Consider the following 22,239-nt stretch of genomic DNA (forward strand, 5'->3'; position numbering starts at 1 on the left):
CATTAAAAGGTTAATGTTAGGACTGGTCGGTCTGGTGTCAGTATAATGTGACTGGGTGGGACATCATGCTACATGTCTGTGGCATGATGCCCCAGTGCTAGACATCACTATAAACTGCCACACTGCAGACATTGTAGCGATATGACTGAAAAATTGTTAAAGCTATCTATGTTAAAAATCCAAATCACATCAAAATGAAATTGATTGTCAGATGCTCCATAAGCAATGAGTGCCCTCTAATGATCTTTCATACATATCATTATGGGTTCTTTTTATATGCCTCATGTGTGCCATACAGGCAATATTCTTGCACCCAGATTATGTAAAAATGTGGGTCATTGTTGCAATGACATGGCTTAAAGTAAACACTGCTTACATTATTGAAATTAGCATGTTATACAATTTTTCAGAAAGAAATCATTTGAAAACTTTTTGTGTGAAGTTATGCTGTCATGTATGCTTTGCTGCATTATTGTTCAGGATGACATTGACATGGACCTACCAGGAGTGTCTCCAGAAGAAACCCTTCCCAAAGAGTCTCCAAAAAGAGACATCCAGGACCCTAAACAGAACCTACAGACTCTTTTGCAGCGACAGGCTAAATTCCTTGAAAACTGTCGAGAAATCAAGGTTTGTGTTCATTACGAAGCATGAATACGTATTTTAGGCCTGAAACCATAAACATTTATACATGTAGTATGTAACAAAGAACTTGCAGCATGAAGACTTCTTTTCAGACAATTTATATTGAGAATCAGAACGTGAATTTGTTTTGCAATTAGATAATGTAGGAGATGTATTGAGGATAAATTTTCATCTCAGCCTCTTATTCTGGTGGAATTTTTATCTTAATCTCATATTATGGAGATAATATAGGAGATGTATTGTGGATAAATTTTCATCTCAGCCTCTTATTCTGGTGGAATTTTTATCTTAATCTCATATGATGGAGATAATATAGGAGATGTATTGTGGATAAATTTTCGTCTCAGCCTCCTATTCTGGTGGAATTTTTATTTTAATCTCATATTAAGGAGAAATTTTCATCTCTATATCATGTAGGTTTTCTCTTACCCAAATTTCACCATAGAAGCCATAAAATATTACTTAAATGACCTATAAAACCTAACAATGATTTTTTAAATTCAAAACTATAGGCATGAATTGATTAAAAAATGATTCTGGTCCATAATCCATCATCCTTCTACAATTTGATGATGTTTTATTTTGAATAAAAATTTTAAGGTTTTTTGAAATGATATGCTCGTCTAATATGCCGAATGTCTTATCTTTTAGATGGACTGGTATTGTCCATGAAAATAAGTGGCTTTGGTTGAATGGAATGTGGATTACTTAGATTCAAGTTACAGATTGTACAAGTTTCCACTACATAAATAGGAGTATCCTTTTGAGTTTCCTTTGTATATTTTCAGACCGTGTCCTACTTAAATGCTCTGTCTCAGCTGAATCACAGCACTACAGAGCTGGCACATACAACATGGCTTGACATCTTCCCTCGCATCTGGAAAATTCTGTCAGAGAAACAGCAACAGGTTTGTATAAATGTTTCTTGGAATACATTCCCCAGTCACATTAACATTAGGAATATAAGCCCTACAAACTTCTGAATCCAGCCCTTCCAAAGACAAAATTTCGTCATTTCTGTCTTTAGTATATATATACATATATATATATATATATATATATATATATATATATATATATATATATATATATATATGGCAAGATCAGTCTGCCTCTCCATCCATCATAACAAATATTGTATGGATGCAGGCATCATTGGTTGGGGACCCCATCTATTAGGTAGCACAAGCAGCAGCTAAACCCAACTGACATTGGCACAACCTCCAGACAGGCACTATGCACTCCTTTTGCTGGATTTGCTCAGAAGTTTTTTATGGTAAGTAGATTTCATTATTTCTTCTTCCAAGACTTAACCTGGTTACCTCCATTGGTGCTGGTCACAAGTTAGGTGAGTGGATTAACCTTTATATAGGGAATCCATTCTTCTTCCTCAGAGGTTAACCTAGGTATCCAAGATGCTCAACATTCCCTTGGCCTGTTTCCTATTCTCCTACTGACCTAATGTTAATGAGATTGGGGAATTATTTGAAGGAGAAAGCAAATTTTTCAGTAAATTATTTTTTCCGAGAATACTTGCCGAATCACATTGCTTTAATACCCTCCCATCCACCCTGCAATGCTAACATCCCATTACATGACGTTTCCTTCAACTTCAAATTAGCACCAGCTGTAGGTGTTAAAGGGAGTTAATGAGCAAGAGTTATTACCCTTTGTCTACATAATAATGACATGAAAGACATTTGTTATCTTAGGGAAAGCTGGATTCAGACAGTAGTAGGCTTGTATTCCCAACATTAATGTGATCGGGTAAGTATTCTTGGAAAAACATATTTTACTGAAATATTTTCTATCTAATTAACAAACTCAGACAAATTTATTTTGTTTCTATCACTAAGCAAGAAATTTGCTCTTGCACCTGTGATTTTCGTTCATAATGTGAATAATAACATGAGGTATTTTAGACCAAATGTAGAATAAAATCAGATATGAATAAAAGCATTTGTTAGGGTTGAGTTCATATGAATATTTTAATGTTAAAGTGTTTTTTTTTTTTGTTTTTTTTACCTTGATTTTCAATCAGAAACAGTATAATTGTTTATGTATACATATAGTTGCAAATAATTTTGGTTTCAAATTAAATATGTCTCATTAGGAATCAAACATTCATGGTAATCAAACTATTAAAACAGATGCTAGGAGGTGAGCTGGTACCTTTTATGTGCAGTGGCAGCCATGTTATCCAGAAAGACTGTCACCCTAGCTCAATCCATACATTTGTAGAGGGTTTGGCTCGCTGTGTTCCCCCAGTACCAGTCCGGCCCTGTGTTCTTAAGGTAAGTTTGTCAGTTTGCCACCTCATCTTCAGTAGGCCAGGGTTATGTGGAGCTTGTCACCTGATGAACACCTAACATACACAGAGAAAATGTTCAGAAGTATTGTCACATGATTTTAGTCCTTCATTATTTAAGAGGAATGCAACCAATGAAATTACTTGATAGATATCCATTCTGGATTCATATATCACTAATAGTTTTTATAGTCAGCCATATTGTGTAATTCTGAGCAATCACATCTGAAGCTTTTTGAGTTGATTTAAGCAAAATAATTTGTCAATTACAAAGTTTACATTATGAAATAGTCTTAACATTAAAACTTCCCCTCCCCCAAATCAATTATTCCATACTTTATTAAATTTTGGGTCTTGGTCATAGTTTCAGATCATTTTCTGGGAATGTTTAAGACTTGTTGGGCTTTAATTGTTTGACTTTGTTAATACATTAAATCCATTCAGACAGATTACCTTAAATGCTTGCTTGTATGTGAGGTCCAACTCCAAACTGCACAGACCCAGATCTGCCATCACATAATATGCTAACAGATATTGATCTGTGCAGTGTCTTTTAGGAGTGGAATAAACAACATATACCTTGGTCTGCAGGTGCATTATTTTATGGCAGATTAGGTTTTTGATTGTTTGCAGTTTGACTAGACTTGTAAGCAAGTACATATGGTAAGGAAAATATCTGCCATGTAGCATGAACTTGCTGACAGTAATGACAGCAGTTGTCATTTATTTCTGGTCACATTGGTGCTGTGCACTTTTTATATTTATTAACAACAGCAGTACATATACACAGACAGACTATCATAGTTTTTCAAAGAACAAGAAAAACAAGTACAAAAATATGCAACCTCAGATAGTTCTTTATAAAATAAACTCCACACTATCATGTAAGTGTTCTTTATTTGCAAGCAAGGATATAATGTAATTTAGTTTACTTAGCCCACTTATGATCAACATTGAACTTCCCAGGCACTCCATTACATAATCCTGACTTTCCAGACAAAATATTCAGAAAAATGAAAAGTTGTCACTATCCAGCCAAAGAGAAATTGGAATTCTTTTTTACTTTCAGAGATTTACATATTGACAGCAATTGTCGCTATTCTTATAGCAATTATATTATTGTTTTTGACGGTGAAAATAACATGTTAGGACTTTGAAAATTATGTACATAAAAGGTCCCATCATTGCATATTATCATTCAGTACAAAGTATTCTTCCAAATCACTGTTTATTAGTCTATTATCCCATTGTTCTTTTTCCTTTTCAGTACTTGGGTAGAACACACAATCTTTGGTATCGAGCATGTCTACTTCTGGAGCAAATGGCTTTTGAGAATGGTCCAACCGTTCCTCTCAAAAATCGTCCTGTGAGTGAGTATGAGTTTGAGCCAACAACGTCACCACAACAGGAAACTCTAGATGCTCTGTGTGACCTTTACTCCCTGTTGAAGGAGGAGGATATGTGGGCAGGGCTGTGGCAGAAGAGGGCAAAGTTTGCAGAAACAAGCGTAGCAATTGCATATGAACAGCATGGCTTCTTTGAGCAGGCACAGAGTTCTTTTGAGCAGGTGTGAAAAAAGAAATGATAGAGTTATGGTCCTTTACTGAAAGCATGATAAGAAATACCATATCGAGAAGTTGCTTTGACTTGAAGATAACTATATCTCACCTTAAGATCCATTTCGGCTCGGCCATATTTGGATATTGGGTTAACATAAGTTAAATAGACTTCCAAAAATGTACAGTTACTAAAGGGAGATAAGTCTAATATTGACTGTTGTAATGTTTGAAGTTTTAGATTGCATAACTTTTATATAATTTGATGTGGATAAATATGCTGTCTTCCTTAATAAGTTGCTTCTTTATATAGATTGATTGGAACATTCCTCGAATGTCCGACTTGTTCACTCTTATTTATAAGTTGCAGAAGAAGTACAAGTGACTTCCTTCTTTGTCCAATAAGACAAGTTCAAATTAAGTGAAAATTCCACATCACAAGTTATATTGAAAATCAAAAATAGCAAACTTCTCATTAATCTGAAGATGTCTTAGCAGACAAAACATATTTTGGATTAATTGGCAGTGCTTAATAAGATCATCACATACTATTTTCGGCAGTGGTTATATTTTTTCTCTAGTTTTCTGAGCTTGATATTTCTAAAGGTTTTGCAGATATATAAGGCAAATTTAATTACTGCAGGATTAATCAAAGTTTCAAGTTACTTGTCCTGCAGAACAAATGGCTAATTGAAAATTTGTATGGCCTTTTGAAGACTAAATTGACATTTACTTTCCTTTCAAAAAAAAATGTATATCTGAAAATGCTAGAAGTTGAATTAGATGATAATAAGTAAACATATTACTGTCAGTACTATGCAAGACTCACGATGAAAATAACTTTATTCATTATAATTAAACTTGAAATGAAGTTAATGGACAGTTAATCTTAGAAAAGATTTATGCAAAACAATAAAGTGTAGTAATTCCTTTGTTATTTGAGAGACTCAGTGAATATGTTATTGCACAGGGCAGTGTAATAATAACGTGAAAGTAAAAGTAGAAGATAAGTAGAAACTCTCAGGATTTGAAGTAGAACTATGAAGACAAATTTATCATTGTGCAAGATTAAACAGTATGCTGTAATAGTCTTCATTGTTTCACCTTGAGTACAGGGTTTCAGGTTTCTTGCAGTTTTTGGTCCCATGTCATCCAACTCTTTACCTGTGTGCACCCGCTGGGTACACATTTTATTTGGGGGAAAAATTGTGCCTACTGCTCTTCCTTTGTACATGTCCATCCATGTCCATGTTGATTTTTGCAGTGGCCAAAGTTACTAAAGGCAAAAGCAGCTGGAAGGTGGTGATTAATATCCATTTCAAAACAATGTATTTGATAGTCAAAATATTCACAGTTTGTGGTAGTCTTTTTTAGCTTAAACACACAATTTCGAGATAAAAATTTAATTTATTACAAGTTTGAATTAATGACAGAAGTAACTAGATTTATGTCAGTATATAGTTTGTCTTTAAGTTAATGAACTATTAATTGGAAGAACAAGCTAATTCATAAAAATGGAAATTATTATGATAATCCAAATTTGGAGGACATGGGACATAGTCTTACCTTTGGTGCCTAGGTGCAACACTTGTATTTATTATAGCTGTCTACATTAGAATGAAGAAATTATGTTGAATAGAAACTGAATGTTTAAAGTTTTCTTAATTCTTACAGCAATATCCAATATTTCAAACAGAGAACATCAAGTTGTGATTCACCATATACAAATAAATCCACATCATATGTGGAGTCATTTTAACTTTGGTAGAATTATCACAGTTTTGTGAAATTGTTTTTATGAAAGTTAACTCCACAAGACTGACAAAATGTAAAGAAAACTCTTGTTGGCAGGCAATGACCAAAGCCCGTCAGGATCACAACTCTGGACCAGCCTCCCCTTCAGTGATACCCGAATACAGACTGTGGGAAGAACACTGGATCAGGTCAGTCTTAATCCATGTGCACATGACTTGCTTTAATAAAAAACTGGAGCACAAAAGATTTAAATTAAATTTTCAGAAGTATTTTTTACACTTAAGATTAATTGATAATTTTTTTGTCAATTTCTTTTTGCATATGTGTGCTTCATGTATGAATTCACATGCATTGACAGACATAAAATAGTATAGTTTACAGATTCTGAGTAAATTTAAAGCCCAGGGATAGGATTTTCATATGACAGAGATGCGATCCATTCTGGATTTTGCAGAATAATTACAAACATTTGGCAAAAGTTACAAATTTTGAATGATACAGATGTTAATGAAAATCAGAATTTCATGGAATAAACATTTCAACAGGAGATTTTTTGTGTACATAGGTAGGTAGAAAAGTACTTTATCGCTAGTATGTTAGACTGGTACTTAAAATTCAGTTTCTTAATGTAAGTAAACAGAATGTACAAAGCAAGAAACCAATTTGTTGGACTGTAGATAGGTGAAAAATGGTTGCTGAGATCAAGAGCAAATAAAGATGCTGATAATTCATGAGGAAAATTAATGATTATAGTCACTTTTTGATTCGATATGTTGTTTGCTTATTGAAGGATGCAGCAGTATTGTACATTTTAACCAATGTGTTATCCATTCAGGATAAGATGAATAGATTTCCAAATATTGAAATTGGGATTTCTGATTAACATGCACAGGAGTCGGCATCTCCAAGGTGATATTTCTGTTCTTATTTGAAACAAGAGTGGTATATCTTTCAAGAGGCACACTTTTAAAAGACTGAATGCATTAGATATATTCTGGTGGTCTGCAGACAGGTTTACATTTGTTCGCTAATGGTACAGTCAGCATTGGGAAAGATCATTATATGGTCCGCTAAGCTCCTCAGCAATCATGTGGTCTTCTGAAATCCTCAGCAATGTTCAAGTGGTTTGCAAAGAAAAAGTTTGAGAACCTCTGCTTTGTGGTATCCAACAGTTTTAATTTTTGCCTAAAGAAATAGTTTAAATTCTGTACATCAAGAAAATAAAAAAATGAACAGATTGAGGTAGAGAAAAATTAAAAGCCTAGGAGATTTTTGGAACTTAGGTTGCATAAAAAAGAAAACCAGTGTATGCACAAATTCATAATAACATGTCATTACTGATCAATCCACGATTCCTTAACTGTACTAATAACTAATCTTTGCTCCCTTTCACAACTTTGTTTTAGAATTGACGTGAAACATAAAAGATACAACAACCTCTTACTTTTCTTTTTCAGATGCTCCAAGGAGCTCAACCAATGGGACCTTTTACTGGAATATGCCAATGCCAAGGGGAACACGAACCCACAACTGGTCCTGGAGAGTGCCTGGAGAGTCCCCAACTGGTCCCTCATGAAAGATTCTCTGGCTCAGGTCTGGATTATCTGAGTAGTACTAGTGACTTAAGACACAGGCGAATAGACTCTACAGAAGATCCCTTCAGCCTTTGTTACTGAAGAAATTTATATATTTTTTTGTATGTTGTCACCTATCTTGTGGGCAGTTTAGCTGGAACATAAAATCATGCTTACGTTTCAGCTCATTTACATATTTTTATGGCTGATTTAATTTTTGATTGAGTTAAAACAGTCCTAGTACATTAGAGGAAAGCTTTGTACCTGTACTAACATACATTGTTCTGTGACCATGATTCTTACATTTATTTTGAATCTGGTTGTTGTTTCTTTGAGAATGCCAGCAAGGGTTAGTGAATCTTTAATGCAGTATATTTATTGCATCTACAATGTTAAAATGTTTCAAAATATAAGGTTATCTATTACTAATGAGTACCAGGCACCATGAAGTCTCAGTAATATGAAATCCAGTCATTTAAAGGTTGCTTAAAGATGATGACACAAGTAGACGGTTTTTGTGCATGATTTTGATTGCCAAATCCCTTTATTGGGCAGACAAGTTTTCTGACATTTTTGAAACGCATGATAAGAATCAAATTTAAGAAATTCTGTAGTATACATTCATTTCAGTTCTTGTAAAAATAATTCACCACTGGATACTTTATAGGGAAAATATAATAGAATTTCCCTTTAGTGAAGCTAGAAACTTATTTCGTAGTATCTGTCACTATATTGCTGTCTTAATTTCTTTGCAGGTGGAAATGAGCTGCCCTAAAGAGATGGCATGGAAGGTCAATCTTTATCGAGGTTACATTGCCATCTGTCACCCAGAGGACCACCACCTCAATATGGTTACAATGGTATTAATATAATTTATATATGTATTTATAATTGAGGTCCTGCTGTAAACAGTATAGACCCTTTTCTACTATTGCATAATAGGCCAGCAGATCAGGGTCAATTCTGCATGTTCTACTGATTACTTTCACCCAAACTGCATAGACTCAGATCTCCTGGTCCTTTAAGTGATGGCAGTTCTGGATCTTTGCAATTTGATCCCACTTATAAAACATTTATATAGTTAATGATTCCAGGATATATCTCAGTTCATGTGCTATTGCTAGGAAATACCGTATATTACTCATGATAAATGACTTTTGTACATGCAGAGAATTGTTATACAAAATGGTCATCTCATGAGATGCATATTTGAAATCAACTTTAGGAGAATAAAGATGTCTTGGTGACTTCCTTGAGATTTGTCAGAATGTTTCAAAATGAAACATTTAGACCGTATTCTGAGGAAAAGAAAGTAACGGTCATTTTTATATTCCTCTGAAAATTTTCACAGTAACCAGAAAAAGTGAACATGATCATCAAACAGCTTCATTTGTAATATGGAAATGTTAATGTGGGTTTATTTTTCATGCACAAATGAGAAAAATTCATTTTTACACTCAGTCTCTTTGTTCTCTTTTCATGCCTCCCATGGAAGAACTATCAAAATGTAAATAGTGTTATTACTTTTTAATGTTTTTACATTCCAGATTGAAAGATTAGTGGAAGTATCTAGCAATTTAGCAATCAAAGAATGGAGAAGGCTGCCAAGTATTGTGACTTACATACATGTCCCTCTTCTACAGGTGAGTGTATTCAGCACTGCTTTTCTTTTGTTAAATTGCCATTAAAAAAATGACTAAAGTGCTTTAATAAATATATTTTGTTGACATTAGCTAAATTTATTTGGACCTAATGGTGATTTTGCAACCAGTTCCAGTTTTTTAGATTTAGCCCTGATGATGGCATAGACTGAGGCCTGAGCATTAATATTTTTAGTTTCACTTGAGAACTCTGTCTGCATGTGATTGTTTGTAAGTAAAAGGATATTACTGCTATGATTTGAATGAAAATAATTAAGTTATTTCAAATAACTTTTAAATTTTAAAGCAGCCTTCTGGAAGCTCGATGCAAACACCATCTTAATCATTTCCACTCAGATGATTGACTTGTTAACATGCCATGAATTTGGAGCCCATAGTATCCTATGGTAGTCATAACTGACATCATCCAGATGCATGATGGGATGCTGGATGAGTGTCATTTTGAGAATGGGTAAATACTACATGACCCTGTTTGCTAAACAGTCACTTTGGGAAGTATCAGAAGCCAAATGAACAGAATTAAATGGTTCACAGGTAGGAGCCCAAACTGATTTGTTTACCTTGAAATAGAATTAACTGTAATCAACTAATATCCAGGTGACCTGGACTAAAATATCACAGAATTAACATTGGCCAAGTGATTCTCTTGGAATGGAAATGTATATGATTGTTCTTGCATTGAAAAAAGAAATTGAAAAAAAGAATTCATTTTCAGATGTAGATAAGGGTCTGAGCTATATATATGGTCCTGGAGTAAACTATAGAAAAAGCATAAAATCAATGAATTCAGTATATTTCATCATAATTGCCAAAGAATATTTACCATGTCTCTTTTTATTTTGATGTTGATGATTTTGCCAATGTCAGGATTTTTGTCTGAGTTGAGATAGCAAAAAAACGAAACTCATCTCTTTCATTTTTAAACTATTGATCCTGACCTCAGTATTTAAAACATAATAAACAGGAATCATAAAATGAAGGTCAAAGTTTGGAAATTTAAAGATTTTGTAATTGTAATTAGACAGAAGTCTGAATTGTTAAAGTTCAATGATATTTTCAGTCTTTTTTCCTTTATCAAGATACCAAATTTCAGTGACATTAATGTACTCTAAATATCACATCTGATACTGGTGTTTTTAGCAAAAGTTTTCTGCTCACAATGTTCTGAGAATACAGAACATGGAACGTTTTTTTTTATATTCTGCAATAAAGACTTAAGGAAATCCACACTTTTTACCTATAGATAAATATGACATTTTTCAGTCGAATACAGGAATTAAGACTGTATTTTATTTCTTCATGCATGCCTAATGTTCTTGTAAAACATCGTCTAATTGAGGAATAATACATATATTTCAAACAGCTTCATTTCAGTTAGAAAATTGAAGATTTTTAGTGACACTAGAGACAAACAAATGTTCTGTAGATAGTTTGAAAATTTGCCTATACAATTAATTATGAAAAATTATCATAATATATGAAAATTTATTCAAAGCCCAGGCCTTGTAATTATTTTGTGCCATATATCATGTAAAGATAAATGTGGCAAATGAGAATAAAATTCTCATTTAAAAAAGCTTTGTTTTAATTTGTTATGGATTGATTTTAGGTGGTAATTGAGTTAGTATCTAATAAAATTACCAGTATGGAAGTCTTCTTAAATATGCTCATTGACCTGATGTTCTTGTTTAAATGTAATTTCAAAGGAACTTTACAAAAAGGGCCTTGACACAACTTAACTTAGTGCCTATGCTAAACAATCCTTTTTGTCATAAATTTTAATATTCTTAATCTATTAATAAAAATCTTTGAAATAGGGAAAGGTCAATTTAATTTACATATATCAAAATGAGCTTTTACAACATACCCAGTTGTAATCTGCCTTCATGCTGTTTTGTATATTTGATGTTTTTTGGCAGGCTGCCCAGCAGATTATGGAGTTACAGGAGGCTGCTCAGATTAACCAGGGCCTGCAACCAGCCAATATCACCCGCAGCTCCAGTCTACATGACATGAAGGCCATAGTCAAAACCTGGCGGTATGGATTTTTTTATGTGTGGCCTGGCTTTTTAGCGCATAAGTAAAGCAGAAGATCACAATGAAATATTGACATTATGAAACTTTATGTAGAATAATGTTACAGTCATTGCAATCATAAAGCTTTCCAAATTTTTTTTAGTATACCTCTAAATGTACTGCAAGCATCACACCCAAGATTTTGGAGCTTGAGCTTGAAATTTTGTTTGAACGTTTTTAGAATATGGGGCCATGATAACTTTTTTCTTATACATGTCCTTTGGTAATTTGCTCTCTACTTCATTCTGTACATTAAAACCCTGTGATTGATACATTGAATGTTTATATGAGAGGCCTAAATATACATTAAAATTCATGTTTTTATCACAGGAATCTTTTTTCTTTCCTTTACCGACTCCCCCGAACAAAGATTTTTGATTTTATTACTGTTGTAATGTCTGCTTGAGACTCTTTTCTTAATTCAACTAAAATGATTACTATAAAAAAAATGGCAAATTTAACCAACTCATGGTTTGATTGGTTTTGATATATTACATCTGTTGAAGATGACCTTTAGTTCATACATAGTATTGTAAATGTTGGTGAAAGATTGCTCATCTAATTGATTGTTTTACTTTGGAATCTTAATTAATCACTTATTTTATAGGAATCGACTGCCTATGATTTCTGATGACTTGTCCCACTGGAGCGACATCTTCACTTGGAGACAGCATCACTATCAGTTTATCGTCAACAACTATGAGAATCATGCAGGACAGGACCCTGTAAGCAATTCTGATCTATCTTACTAGTCAACAGATCTTTTAAAATATCAGACTTTTGTGACCATCAATTTTAATCTTTCTGCCACATTTTCATTTAGAGATAGTGTGTATTGAGTCAGATGTTAGTTCAGTGTTTAAAACATTTGGTATTTGTTGAGATCAATCAGGTTGGAAGATGTTATATTACTTGGATTGAATGTATCTTTGTTATGCATTAGTAGGTAAGCTTATCTGTTAAGACGGTTGGTTATTAAAGGCATAGTGCATTACAATTTTGTAATATTGGTTCAATAAACGATCTTACTGGTTAGAGATATCCGCCTTGGATGCGGAAGGTCACGGGTTTGAATCCTTGCCAGGTCATAGCAAAGATTCATAAAAATGGTACTAACAGCTGCCTCGCTAGGTGCTCAGTATTAAGAGGTTAGTGTTAGGACCGGTCAGCCTGGCATCAGGATATTGTGACTGAGTGAGACATGATGCTACATATCTGCAGCATGATGCCTCATTGCTAGACATTACTATAAACTGCCACACTGCTGACATTGTTGTGATATGACTGAAATGTTTTTAAAGCTATGTTAAAAGTCCAGATCATTCACTCACTCACAGACCTTACATTATCAATAGACTGTGGAAGACTATTATCAGATGAATAAAATCTTTCTAACCACTCATTCATTCATTCATACATTAGCATCCTACCATTTGTTGTCAGGGTTATCAAAATAATATAACTTGACAGATGATTTCCATTCACAGTTTCTAAACCCAAAGTACCTGTAAAAGTAAGTTTGTATACTAGGAAAGATAAAACATTAGAATGGTTTGTGGATGTACTTATTCAGGTTGTGACCATGAACCACAGTGCATTAATCATATGTATATTGGTCATGCATGGGCAATGGCGATTTTGGAAAGCCTGTTGTCTGTTGCCCATCCAACCTCAACTAGAAGTTATTGCAGGTCCACCTAAATTACACGGTGGATTGCCATTCAATAAAAATGGTGCCACTTGGACAGCCAGTATAGACACAATGACAGCCATCTTAGAAATCTTCTTGTCGCTAAGTGGCAAATCATGTTGACATGAGGTTTTCACCTGACTTCTTATGGTGTGTAGTTAGTGGCAAATGAAAATGATGTGTATTAGACATCCACCATGACCACTGTGGAAAATTTGTAATGGCTATTCCACCAGAATGGATGGTGATATTGATTGAGGTTTTCACCAAAGACTTTTTATGATATCTAGTTGGTCCTAAATAAAAATGATATCTAGTTGGTCCTAAATAAAAATGATATCTAGTTGGTCCTAAATAAAAACGGTGCTGATCTGATATCCAGTACAACAGCCACAGTGGACATCTTCAAAATCTTGTTATAGCTTCATAATATCAGATATGGTTTCAGCACTAAGCTGTTAAAATGAAAGAAACTGTCTTATCTTAGATGCCTGGAAATTCTTTTCAGTCAGTAGAGAATCGATCCCTTGTATTGACTCTTGTTTCTTTATAGGTGTATGCCATATATGATTCAAAACTACATACATTAAGGAATTAACAATAGTGTAAGATACCTAGTAGATGAATTCAGTTTTACTGACATCAAATTATATCATTTTGGGATCCATTGCTATGGAAGATTTTTGCAGCCATAGGTTCAGGTTATGATGTAATTTCTAGATAAATTGTGCATCTTTAACTGATATTTCACTTTTAAATATAAGGCATCAATGTATTTTAAAAATTCACTTTTCCAAATAGAACAGATCACTGAAATGAACCAAAACCTGTACCATCAAGTTAGATGACGACAACTGCTTTTGAATAATTTTAGAAGCAGCCAATTGCTTGTGAAAGAATGACTTTGATGGTAGCTTATGACTGATATATAGGTAAAGTAATTTTGTTTCTGTAATGATGAAAATATGATGAATGCTAATTTTGAAAGTGACATTATGTGGGTTTCTTTACTTAGATCTGATTGGATGCCAGTACATGTACATGATTCAGTTGTCTTATCCCAGTTCATTGGATCCTATATTTCCTGTATCCATTGCAGCAAAACAACCATGCCATGTTGGGGGTTCATGCCTCAGCACAAGCTATTATTCACTTTGGAAAGATTGCAAGGAAACATAACTTGACTGGAGTCTGCTTAGACTCACTCAGCAGGTAAGTGGTAATATTTTTTGTCCATTGTTTCTTATCACAGACTATTAAATTTTTTTGATTGTTTTTTTCTCCCTGACTATTTTCAGAGTATGAGGCAGATACTGACATGAATTAGAGCTATGGTACTAAAATTAGAAAGTTAGTACCAGTATGAAAAGATTACAAAATATTTATTATCATAAAATTTGTCAATGATAGACATAAGCAACAGATGAACAAGAAACAAAACAATAATCTCAGAACAAGCATTTAATTTATTATGGAAATGAGAGACCTTTTTCCTTATCATATACAAATCAGACTTTTTAAGGAATATTGTAGTATTGTCAAGAATGATAAAGGCGTTATTCACTTTTGATCAAAGACCAGACAAATATTAAACAATAGCAGTTTGAATTTGGTAGACTAATCCATTTGTGGGGCCCCGAGTGGCTGAGTGGTCAAAAGTACTCTCTGTTACGGATCACTGCCATCTCACCTCTGTCTGCGTGGGTTCGAGTCTCGGATTCGGCCAATGTGGGTATGTGAGAAAGCTTGCCAGTAGCTTCTCGTGGGTTGGTGGTTCTTTCTGGGGTTTTCCCGGGTTCTTCCTCCACCATTAATACTGGCCGCCATGTATGGCCTATCATGTGCTGAAAAGTGGCGTTAAACCCCACAACAACTACTAATCCATTTGTATTCATGTGGATGACCAACAAAATTATTTAGTACCAGGGTGTGTATATATGCTTGGTTTATGAAGAACTGGGCAAATTAATGGTAAATTAGTTTCTGCACAGACTTCTTCTGAACAAGGACATATGTATACCATGAATTGCATTCCTTATAGGTACAAAGTTCCCTCATTGCACATGTCTATTTTGGAGGTAAATTGAAATTGTTTATGAAATCTCTCTTCCCAATCAAATGGGTTCTAAGATTTGCCTAAAATCGCTCTTTTTTTTTCAAGCTCTGTATGAAGATTCAGGAATCCTATAGTAATCAGATTTCCATCTTCATCAGTCTATCCATCCTTCTATCAGTTTTCTGTCAGTCTATCCATCCATCTTCTATCAATCCATCCAGTCATTTTCCATCAGTCTAACCATCCTTCCATCCATCTTCCCTCAATCTCTCTATCCTTCCATCCATTGATATCTATCCTTCCATCCTTCATCAGTGTATCCATCCTTCCAGCTTTCATCAGTCGTTCCATCCTTCCATCCATATTCCATCAGTTCATCATTCCTTTCATCCATCTTCCTACCTTCCATCCATCTTCCATCCATCAATCTTCCATCAGTCTAACCATCATTCCATTCATCATTTCATCCATCTTCCATCAGTCTAATCATCTTTCTATTCAGACTTCTTGTCACCACCAGAACTCTGCTAGCCCTCATTAACTGTATGTCATTTGGTAGGGGAATAGCCTATTATATGTAGATGCACTTTTAAAGGTTTTATCACTATAAATCATATTTTGAAGGAGTTATTGTCCTGTATTCCATGTTTTAAATCTCCACTACAGCTGATCTTTTATACCCAGCATACTTCAGGAACTATTCAACACATTCTCATGCCATTTGGTTTGTATATTGTCTCGCAGACCTCGATGTTCCTTTATGGGCTCTGTCTCAGCAATGTGATGTTTGATAGTTATGGCCCTTGGCAATTAATGTCTGTTTCATGGGATGTTGTTTGTGACCAGCACATCTCAAAAACCTTTCAACATACTCTGATGCAAGTTGGCATGAATGTTGTCTCATATACCTTGATTTGCCTTTTATGGGTTTTATGTTGTCAACTCTATGTAGAGTTATGACCCTTGACAATTTAATATCTACTCATGGGTTTTTGCTTGTAACTGGCATAGCTCAAGAATTATTCAACATATTCTAATGCAATTTAGTATGAATATTGTCTAATAGACTTACATGTGCTCATTACGTGTTGTTTTGATAAGACCATTTTGTTTTGGTAAATTCTAGTCTTCACATGGAAACTTGGAATGGTGCTTGCAGTCAGCATATTCTGTTGGAATTGGTGTGAATATCAGTTGCTGCTTTTGTTTATGCTTGGTACTAATGGCCTGGCAAATTCTGTCACATTGTGTTTTGTCATCAGTCTGAGCAATCCTTTAGTTTTCTCACCTGCAAGTAGACTCCGTTTCTTGTCAAAATCTCACTCTTTATTGTAGACAAATATTTTTCACTTCATTCGTCAAGCTAAATACAGATGAGCAACCATCATGGCCATACTGTTAATCTGGGCTAATGAGAGATCCAAGAATTCACACATTGTGGATGCCATAAATATTACTGATGATGACGCCTTGGTCATCAGCTTCCTTTTGACAAAATCTCTGGAAGCAGAAGGATTTGTCCATTCAGAAGAAGATTTGGAAATCTTTGTTATCACTACCTTCTTTCACACATACTGCACCACCATTGCCCAGTGTCAAAACCATAGCATACCAGGCCAATACTGGCAGGGTACATCCCATCATCCCATCAGGACCAGTGACATTGGTTAATAAGGCTAAGGCAATCACCACTAGCGTAACATTAAAGCGCAATGGTTCTCTATTTGACATTGTTCAAGTCATGGGGTGTAGGTCAGAGATGACCTCCAGCTTTATCAGAGAGATCTTTCTGCTCATTTTGATCTAGTGGGACCTATATCAACAGTACAACAGGTTGCATTCAAAGGTCTTGGAGCAGGATCATGACGACAAGCATTACTCTACTTTTGCTACTTATCATGTGTTTACTCTGCCCCATATCTCAGATGACATTCAAATCTGCTTCAGATATACAAAGAGACCAGAGACAGTGCCAACTCTGGGATGAGAGGATGTACTTCTTTTCAAGTTTTACATATTCTCCAAATGTATTAAAATTGCAAAATGTATTTGAAGAAGAAATCAAATTTTGGATTCAAATTTATCTTCTGTAATACCTGGTGAATCATAAGATGGGCACAGCCTCTTAAGCCTTCTCCACAGTTATATCCCTGGAAAAGCGTAAACATCTACTCCAGCAGTAACTGTTGATTGATTACAGTTTTGGTACAATTCCTCTATATGTAGGGAGACCACTAGAGTCTGATGTCTGTTTTGACAAGCAGACATGATTTTTTATTACAACACAATCTTACTTTGATGTGGTGAGCATCTTTATTAGCTTGGACAGGCAGCTTTTGCAGTGTTGTGGATATTCAAATATATTATGATTGGATAAGGTTCAAATCATTCCCCAGAAGTCTAATAGTAAACTGTATGGTTTTTGATATGTAATTTAATGCATTTTATGCTTCTGTATAAAATTTCATACATTCGAAATTATTTAATATAAAATCATAAATTCTAACTTTTGAATGTTCACATTTCCAACAGAATTCATGATGATGGAGTAGATAGTGTTTACTTGAAATTTAGTCATGTTGTGAATTCAATAAAGAATTTTTTTCCCTCAAGATATCCATTTTTAGGATCAAAGAAAATTATAATGGTACTTTCATTTTTTTTAGGATTCATACCATACCAAGTGTCCCAATAGTTGACTGTTTCCAGAAGATACGACAGCAGGTCAAATGCTACCTCCAGATGTCCAGCACTATGGGCAAAAATGAACTCAATGAGGTATGTTTTAGGGACATTTTAAAATATCAGTATTAAAAATTTTTAAAGCTTAAATTGTTAAGACTCTTTGATAGATGTGGAATGGAACTTGCCTCTTTGTTTTAGTGGTGTGCCTGGGTACTAATGGTTTTCTGGTTCCCAGTTTTCATTGTTTCCCTGATGAGGAACCTAAGGCCAGAGAACCAGTCTAGTAGCTCCAAAGTGTACTTGATCCATGTGGTTTTTTGTTTTTGTTGGTTTTAACAGGACTTTTAGCACATTATTGGCTATATTATACTGAGGAAATAGCTAATTGCTTTTCCCCTGGACACAGTGAGGTGGCTGACATGTGCTTGCCTCAATGGGTATCCAACATGCAACCCTTGAATTATGAGTTAGATGCTTTGTAAGCTGAGCTAACTCAGCCAGATTCATTTAGTAACATGGAAGAGCAATTAGTTAGTTCCATTAATCCAGTTAATCAGTGTTGTGTACTTTTCTTGATGACTGATAATGACAGTAGAAACTAAAAAAGGAAGAAAAAAGAAAAAGATGTCACTTTTAGGATGACAGCTCTTATTTACAATTAAGAAAAATCTTAATAACTGTTGCCATGGTCATCAATGTTTCAACATGCATGGTTATCAATGTTTTAAGGTATGTTGATTATCAGTGTTTCGAGGTATGTTGGTTGTCAGTGTTTCAAGGCATGTTGGTTGTCGGTGTTTCATGGTATGTTGGTTGTCGGTGTTTCATGGTATGTTGGTTGTCGGTGTTTCAAGGTATTGTTGGTTATCGGTGTTTCATGGTATGTTGGTTGTCGGTGTTTCAAGGTATGTTGGTTTTCGTTGTTTCATGGTTTGTTGGTTGTCGGTGTTTCATGGTATGTTGGTTGTTGGTGTTTCAGGGTATGTTGGTTTTCATTGTTTCATGGTATGTTGGTTGTCGGTGTTTCAAGGTATGTTGGTTGGTGGTGTTTAATGGTATGTTGATTGTCGGTGTTTCAAGGTATGTTGGTTGTCGATGTTTCAAGGTATGTTGGTTGTCGGTGTTTCAAGGTATGTTGGTTGTCGATGTTTAATGGTATGTTGGTTGTTGATGTTTCAAGGTATGTTGGTTGTCAATGTTTCTTGGTATGTTGGTTGTCAGTGTTTCATGTTATGTTGGTTGTCGGTGTTTCAAGGTATGTTGGTTGTCGGTGTTTCAAGGTATGTTGGTTGTCGGTGTTTCAAGGTATGTTGGTTATCGGTGTTTAATGGTATGTTGGTTGTCGGTGTTTCAAGGTATGTTGGTTGTCAGTGTTTCATGGTAAATTATGGGAAAGGGATACAGATACTGTTAATCAATCATGTCACTAAAAAGAATAGCATGGTGCATTAAAAGAAAAAAACAGCGTGAAGTTACAATTTAGAGTCATGGAACCCTTTTTAAATTTGAGAAGCTTGCTACCATTGTCCACAAAACATACTTCCACTGAATATGACTGTACATGCATTTAATGTCCAGTATTTAGTTTTGTTTCTAATATTTACTCTTTTATTGTAGAATATTTTCTAATCCATTTATTAGGAATTGTACAAATAATATCACCTTAGTTTTACAGTACTGACAGCTTGTAAATGTTTTAGTTTTTAGATGTAAAAAATATGTTTAGAGATGGTCCTTAATAGACAGTAAAGTTGGCAGTGAATTGTTTTATTGAATGTTTAACAGGAATGCATAAATTCATCACTTTGAAGGAAAAATTGTTTTATTTTTTTATATTTTTTGTTTCAACAGGGACTGGAGGTGATTGAGTCCACGAATCTGAAGTATTTCACGAAGGAAATGACTGCAGAATTTTATGCTTTGAAGGGAATGTTCCTGGCCCAGATTGGACGATCTGATGATGCCAACAAAGCTTTCTCAGCAGCAGTGCAGATGCATGATACACTGGTCAAGGCCTGGGCTCTTTGGGGAGATTATTTGGAGTCAGTCTTCACCAGGGACAGGTACGGCACTCACTTTATTAAACTTATATCTTTTGTTAGAGCAGCAAACACTTGTAAAGCTAAGTTAGGTCCAAACATCTGAGTGTGTAAAATGCAAGCAGATATGAGTGGCAGAATGTCAGGTGAATCGGATTTTTTTATATGAAATAACAATAATGCTTAATGAATACTTCTGAAAAATACTGCTTTTGTTTGCCTTGATGAAGTATGTACAGTAAACTCCCGATTCACACCTATACGCCTTACTAACATCTTGCATTTATGTGAATTTATATTAACACTCACGCAGAAAATTTCTCACTGAGACACGAGTCATTTGTGTATATACATGAACTTTCAGCATGGGTTCTCAAGCAGAAAATGCCATTTTTTTTATGCATAATAGAATTGAAGATGGATACTATGAATTGTGACTTTTAACCAATTAAGGAAAACTATGTTTGGTATAGAAGTAGGAGGTCAAATGGGGATCTGCAACACTGGAGAGGTACCCTACGAGGTACTTCTAACTGTTGTTAGACTAGCTGTTGGAGTTACTAAGAAAACTGTAGTGCAGGTATATTTAATTATGGCATCTGTTAGAGTAAATAGGTCTGGAAGTAGAATGAGAATTTGCTTTTTAAACAGTTTATTTGGACACCGTATTTTGTCACTGTCAGACTTTAGTTCAAATTTCATTCATTGTACCTAAAAGGCAACCAAATTTAATTGTGCTATGTTGTACATTGTTAATTTCAAAATTTGTGGAGTCATGTCAAAACTTTATAACATTCATTATTGCAGTCAAAACTGTTGATATTTCTCAACCCAGTGTATTACTTTTTATTTTCATAAAATATTGAATCAGTTTTTTAAATATTGCAAAGTCTGAAGGCTGTTCCTGAATATTTTCTTACATTCTAAATCAGTCATACAGTCGTTTTTGATGGTCTGCCATAAAGTGGAGCACATCATGTTACGTCTTTCCTTCCAACTGTTCCATATTTTGTTTTCTTGCAATACATCAGGTTGAGGGGATGCAGTTTATACAACAAATTTTAACCATCTGCTTTAAGGATTTACCTTCATCTTCTGTCATATATACATTTTCACAATATTTTATTAAACTTAGTTGGTACCATAGTGCTAACATTATGATTGGGTGCCATAAAACACTCCTTCCCAATTTGACCAGAAGAAAAATGGTTTCTGTACAATATGTTGAGTTATTTATCATCTATCTTGACCAAACTTTGTGGATGACCTGCATTTGAGACAAGAAAGATACCTGTTGATCTTGGGATTAAAAAGTCAAAGGTCAAGATCAGACTGCAAGGAAGGAAAATGATTTACATCAAATGACTTTAGTCTTATGGCACAAACTGACCAAACATTGTACATGGCTTGCATTTTGGACAAAAAAGGCACCTAATGATTTTGAAGTCTGTAGGTCAAAGGTCAGGGTCCTGATTTTAAGATGAAAAATCTTTTCTACAAAATAACTTGAGTTAGAGTCTTTTACCAGGACCACATTTTGTGGCTGTCTTGCATTGAAAACAAGAAAGATGCTTTATAAGATATTATAAAATTTCATGTCCAACCAACGAAAGATGGTTTAATATAGAAGAAGTATAAATAGCACCATTTACTACCTGATGACTGTATAATGTAGTATTTATGGTAATTTTGTATTTCCAGGCAAATGCATTTAGGTGTCTCTGCTATCACATGTTTCCTGCATGCCTGTCGTCACCAGAATGAGAGCAAATCAAGGAAGTATCTGGCAAAGGTCCTTTGGTTGTTGACATATGATGATGAGAAGTCAACTCTGGCAGAAGCTGTAGATAAATACTGTATTGGTGTACCTCCAGTCCAATGGCTACCTTGGTAAGGATGTAATGAAGTAGTCATCATTAATATTTGCAAGCCTTTTTCACTGTAGGAAGCCTTGTTTTATGTAGGATATTATGCTGGGGTCATGTTGGTCCATTAACTTTTCTTATTTTCAGTTCTTCAGCATTTACCTTTACCAAGCATTGTTGATAGCAAGCATTGGGGTAAGGAAATACTAAACGGATTTCAGGGGTCCAGAGGTCAAAGGTCAAGGTCAGTGTTGCTGAAAGGAGAAAATGGTCATGGTACAATTACCTAAGTACTCCACCATCAGTAGTTACTGTGCTTTGTGGATGGC

At 34.6% G+C, this 22,239-nt stretch overlaps 1 protein-coding gene across 1 annotated transcript in view; it reads left to right on the forward strand.

Annotated features, from left to right (window-relative positions):
• Positions 1–22,239, forward strand: part of LOC149776174 (transformation/transcription domain-associated protein-like) — a 176,703-nt gene that overhangs the window by 104,552 nt on the left and 49,912 nt on the right. The window contains exons 62-75 of the mRNA XM_089942483.1: positions 481–630; positions 1,434–1,553; positions 2,796–2,939; positions 4,221–4,520; positions 6,361–6,452; positions 7,722–7,857; positions 8,594–8,698; positions 9,386–9,481; positions 11,419–11,537; positions 12,183–12,300; positions 14,365–14,477; positions 17,988–18,099; positions 19,858–20,069; positions 21,747–21,935. Of these exons, the coding sequence (XP_089798609.1) occupies positions 481–630; positions 1,434–1,553; positions 2,796–2,939; positions 4,221–4,520; positions 6,361–6,452; positions 7,722–7,857; positions 8,594–8,698; positions 9,386–9,481; positions 11,419–11,537; positions 12,183–12,300; positions 14,365–14,477; positions 17,988–18,099; positions 19,858–20,069; positions 21,747–21,935 (2,006 nt within the window). The remainder of the gene's footprint in view (positions 1–480; positions 631–1,433; positions 1,554–2,795; positions 2,940–4,220; positions 4,521–6,360; positions 6,453–7,721; positions 7,858–8,593; positions 8,699–9,385; positions 9,482–11,418; positions 11,538–12,182; positions 12,301–14,364; positions 14,478–17,987; positions 18,100–19,857; positions 20,070–21,746; positions 21,936–22,239) is intronic.

This window comes from Sinohyriopsis cumingii, chromosome 18 (assembly GCF_028554795.1).
Source record: "Sinohyriopsis cumingii isolate HCF-2022 chromosome 18, ASM2855479v2, whole genome shotgun sequence".
Taxonomy (NCBI): domain Eukaryota; kingdom Metazoa; phylum Mollusca; class Bivalvia; order Unionida; family Unionidae; genus Sinohyriopsis; species Sinohyriopsis cumingii.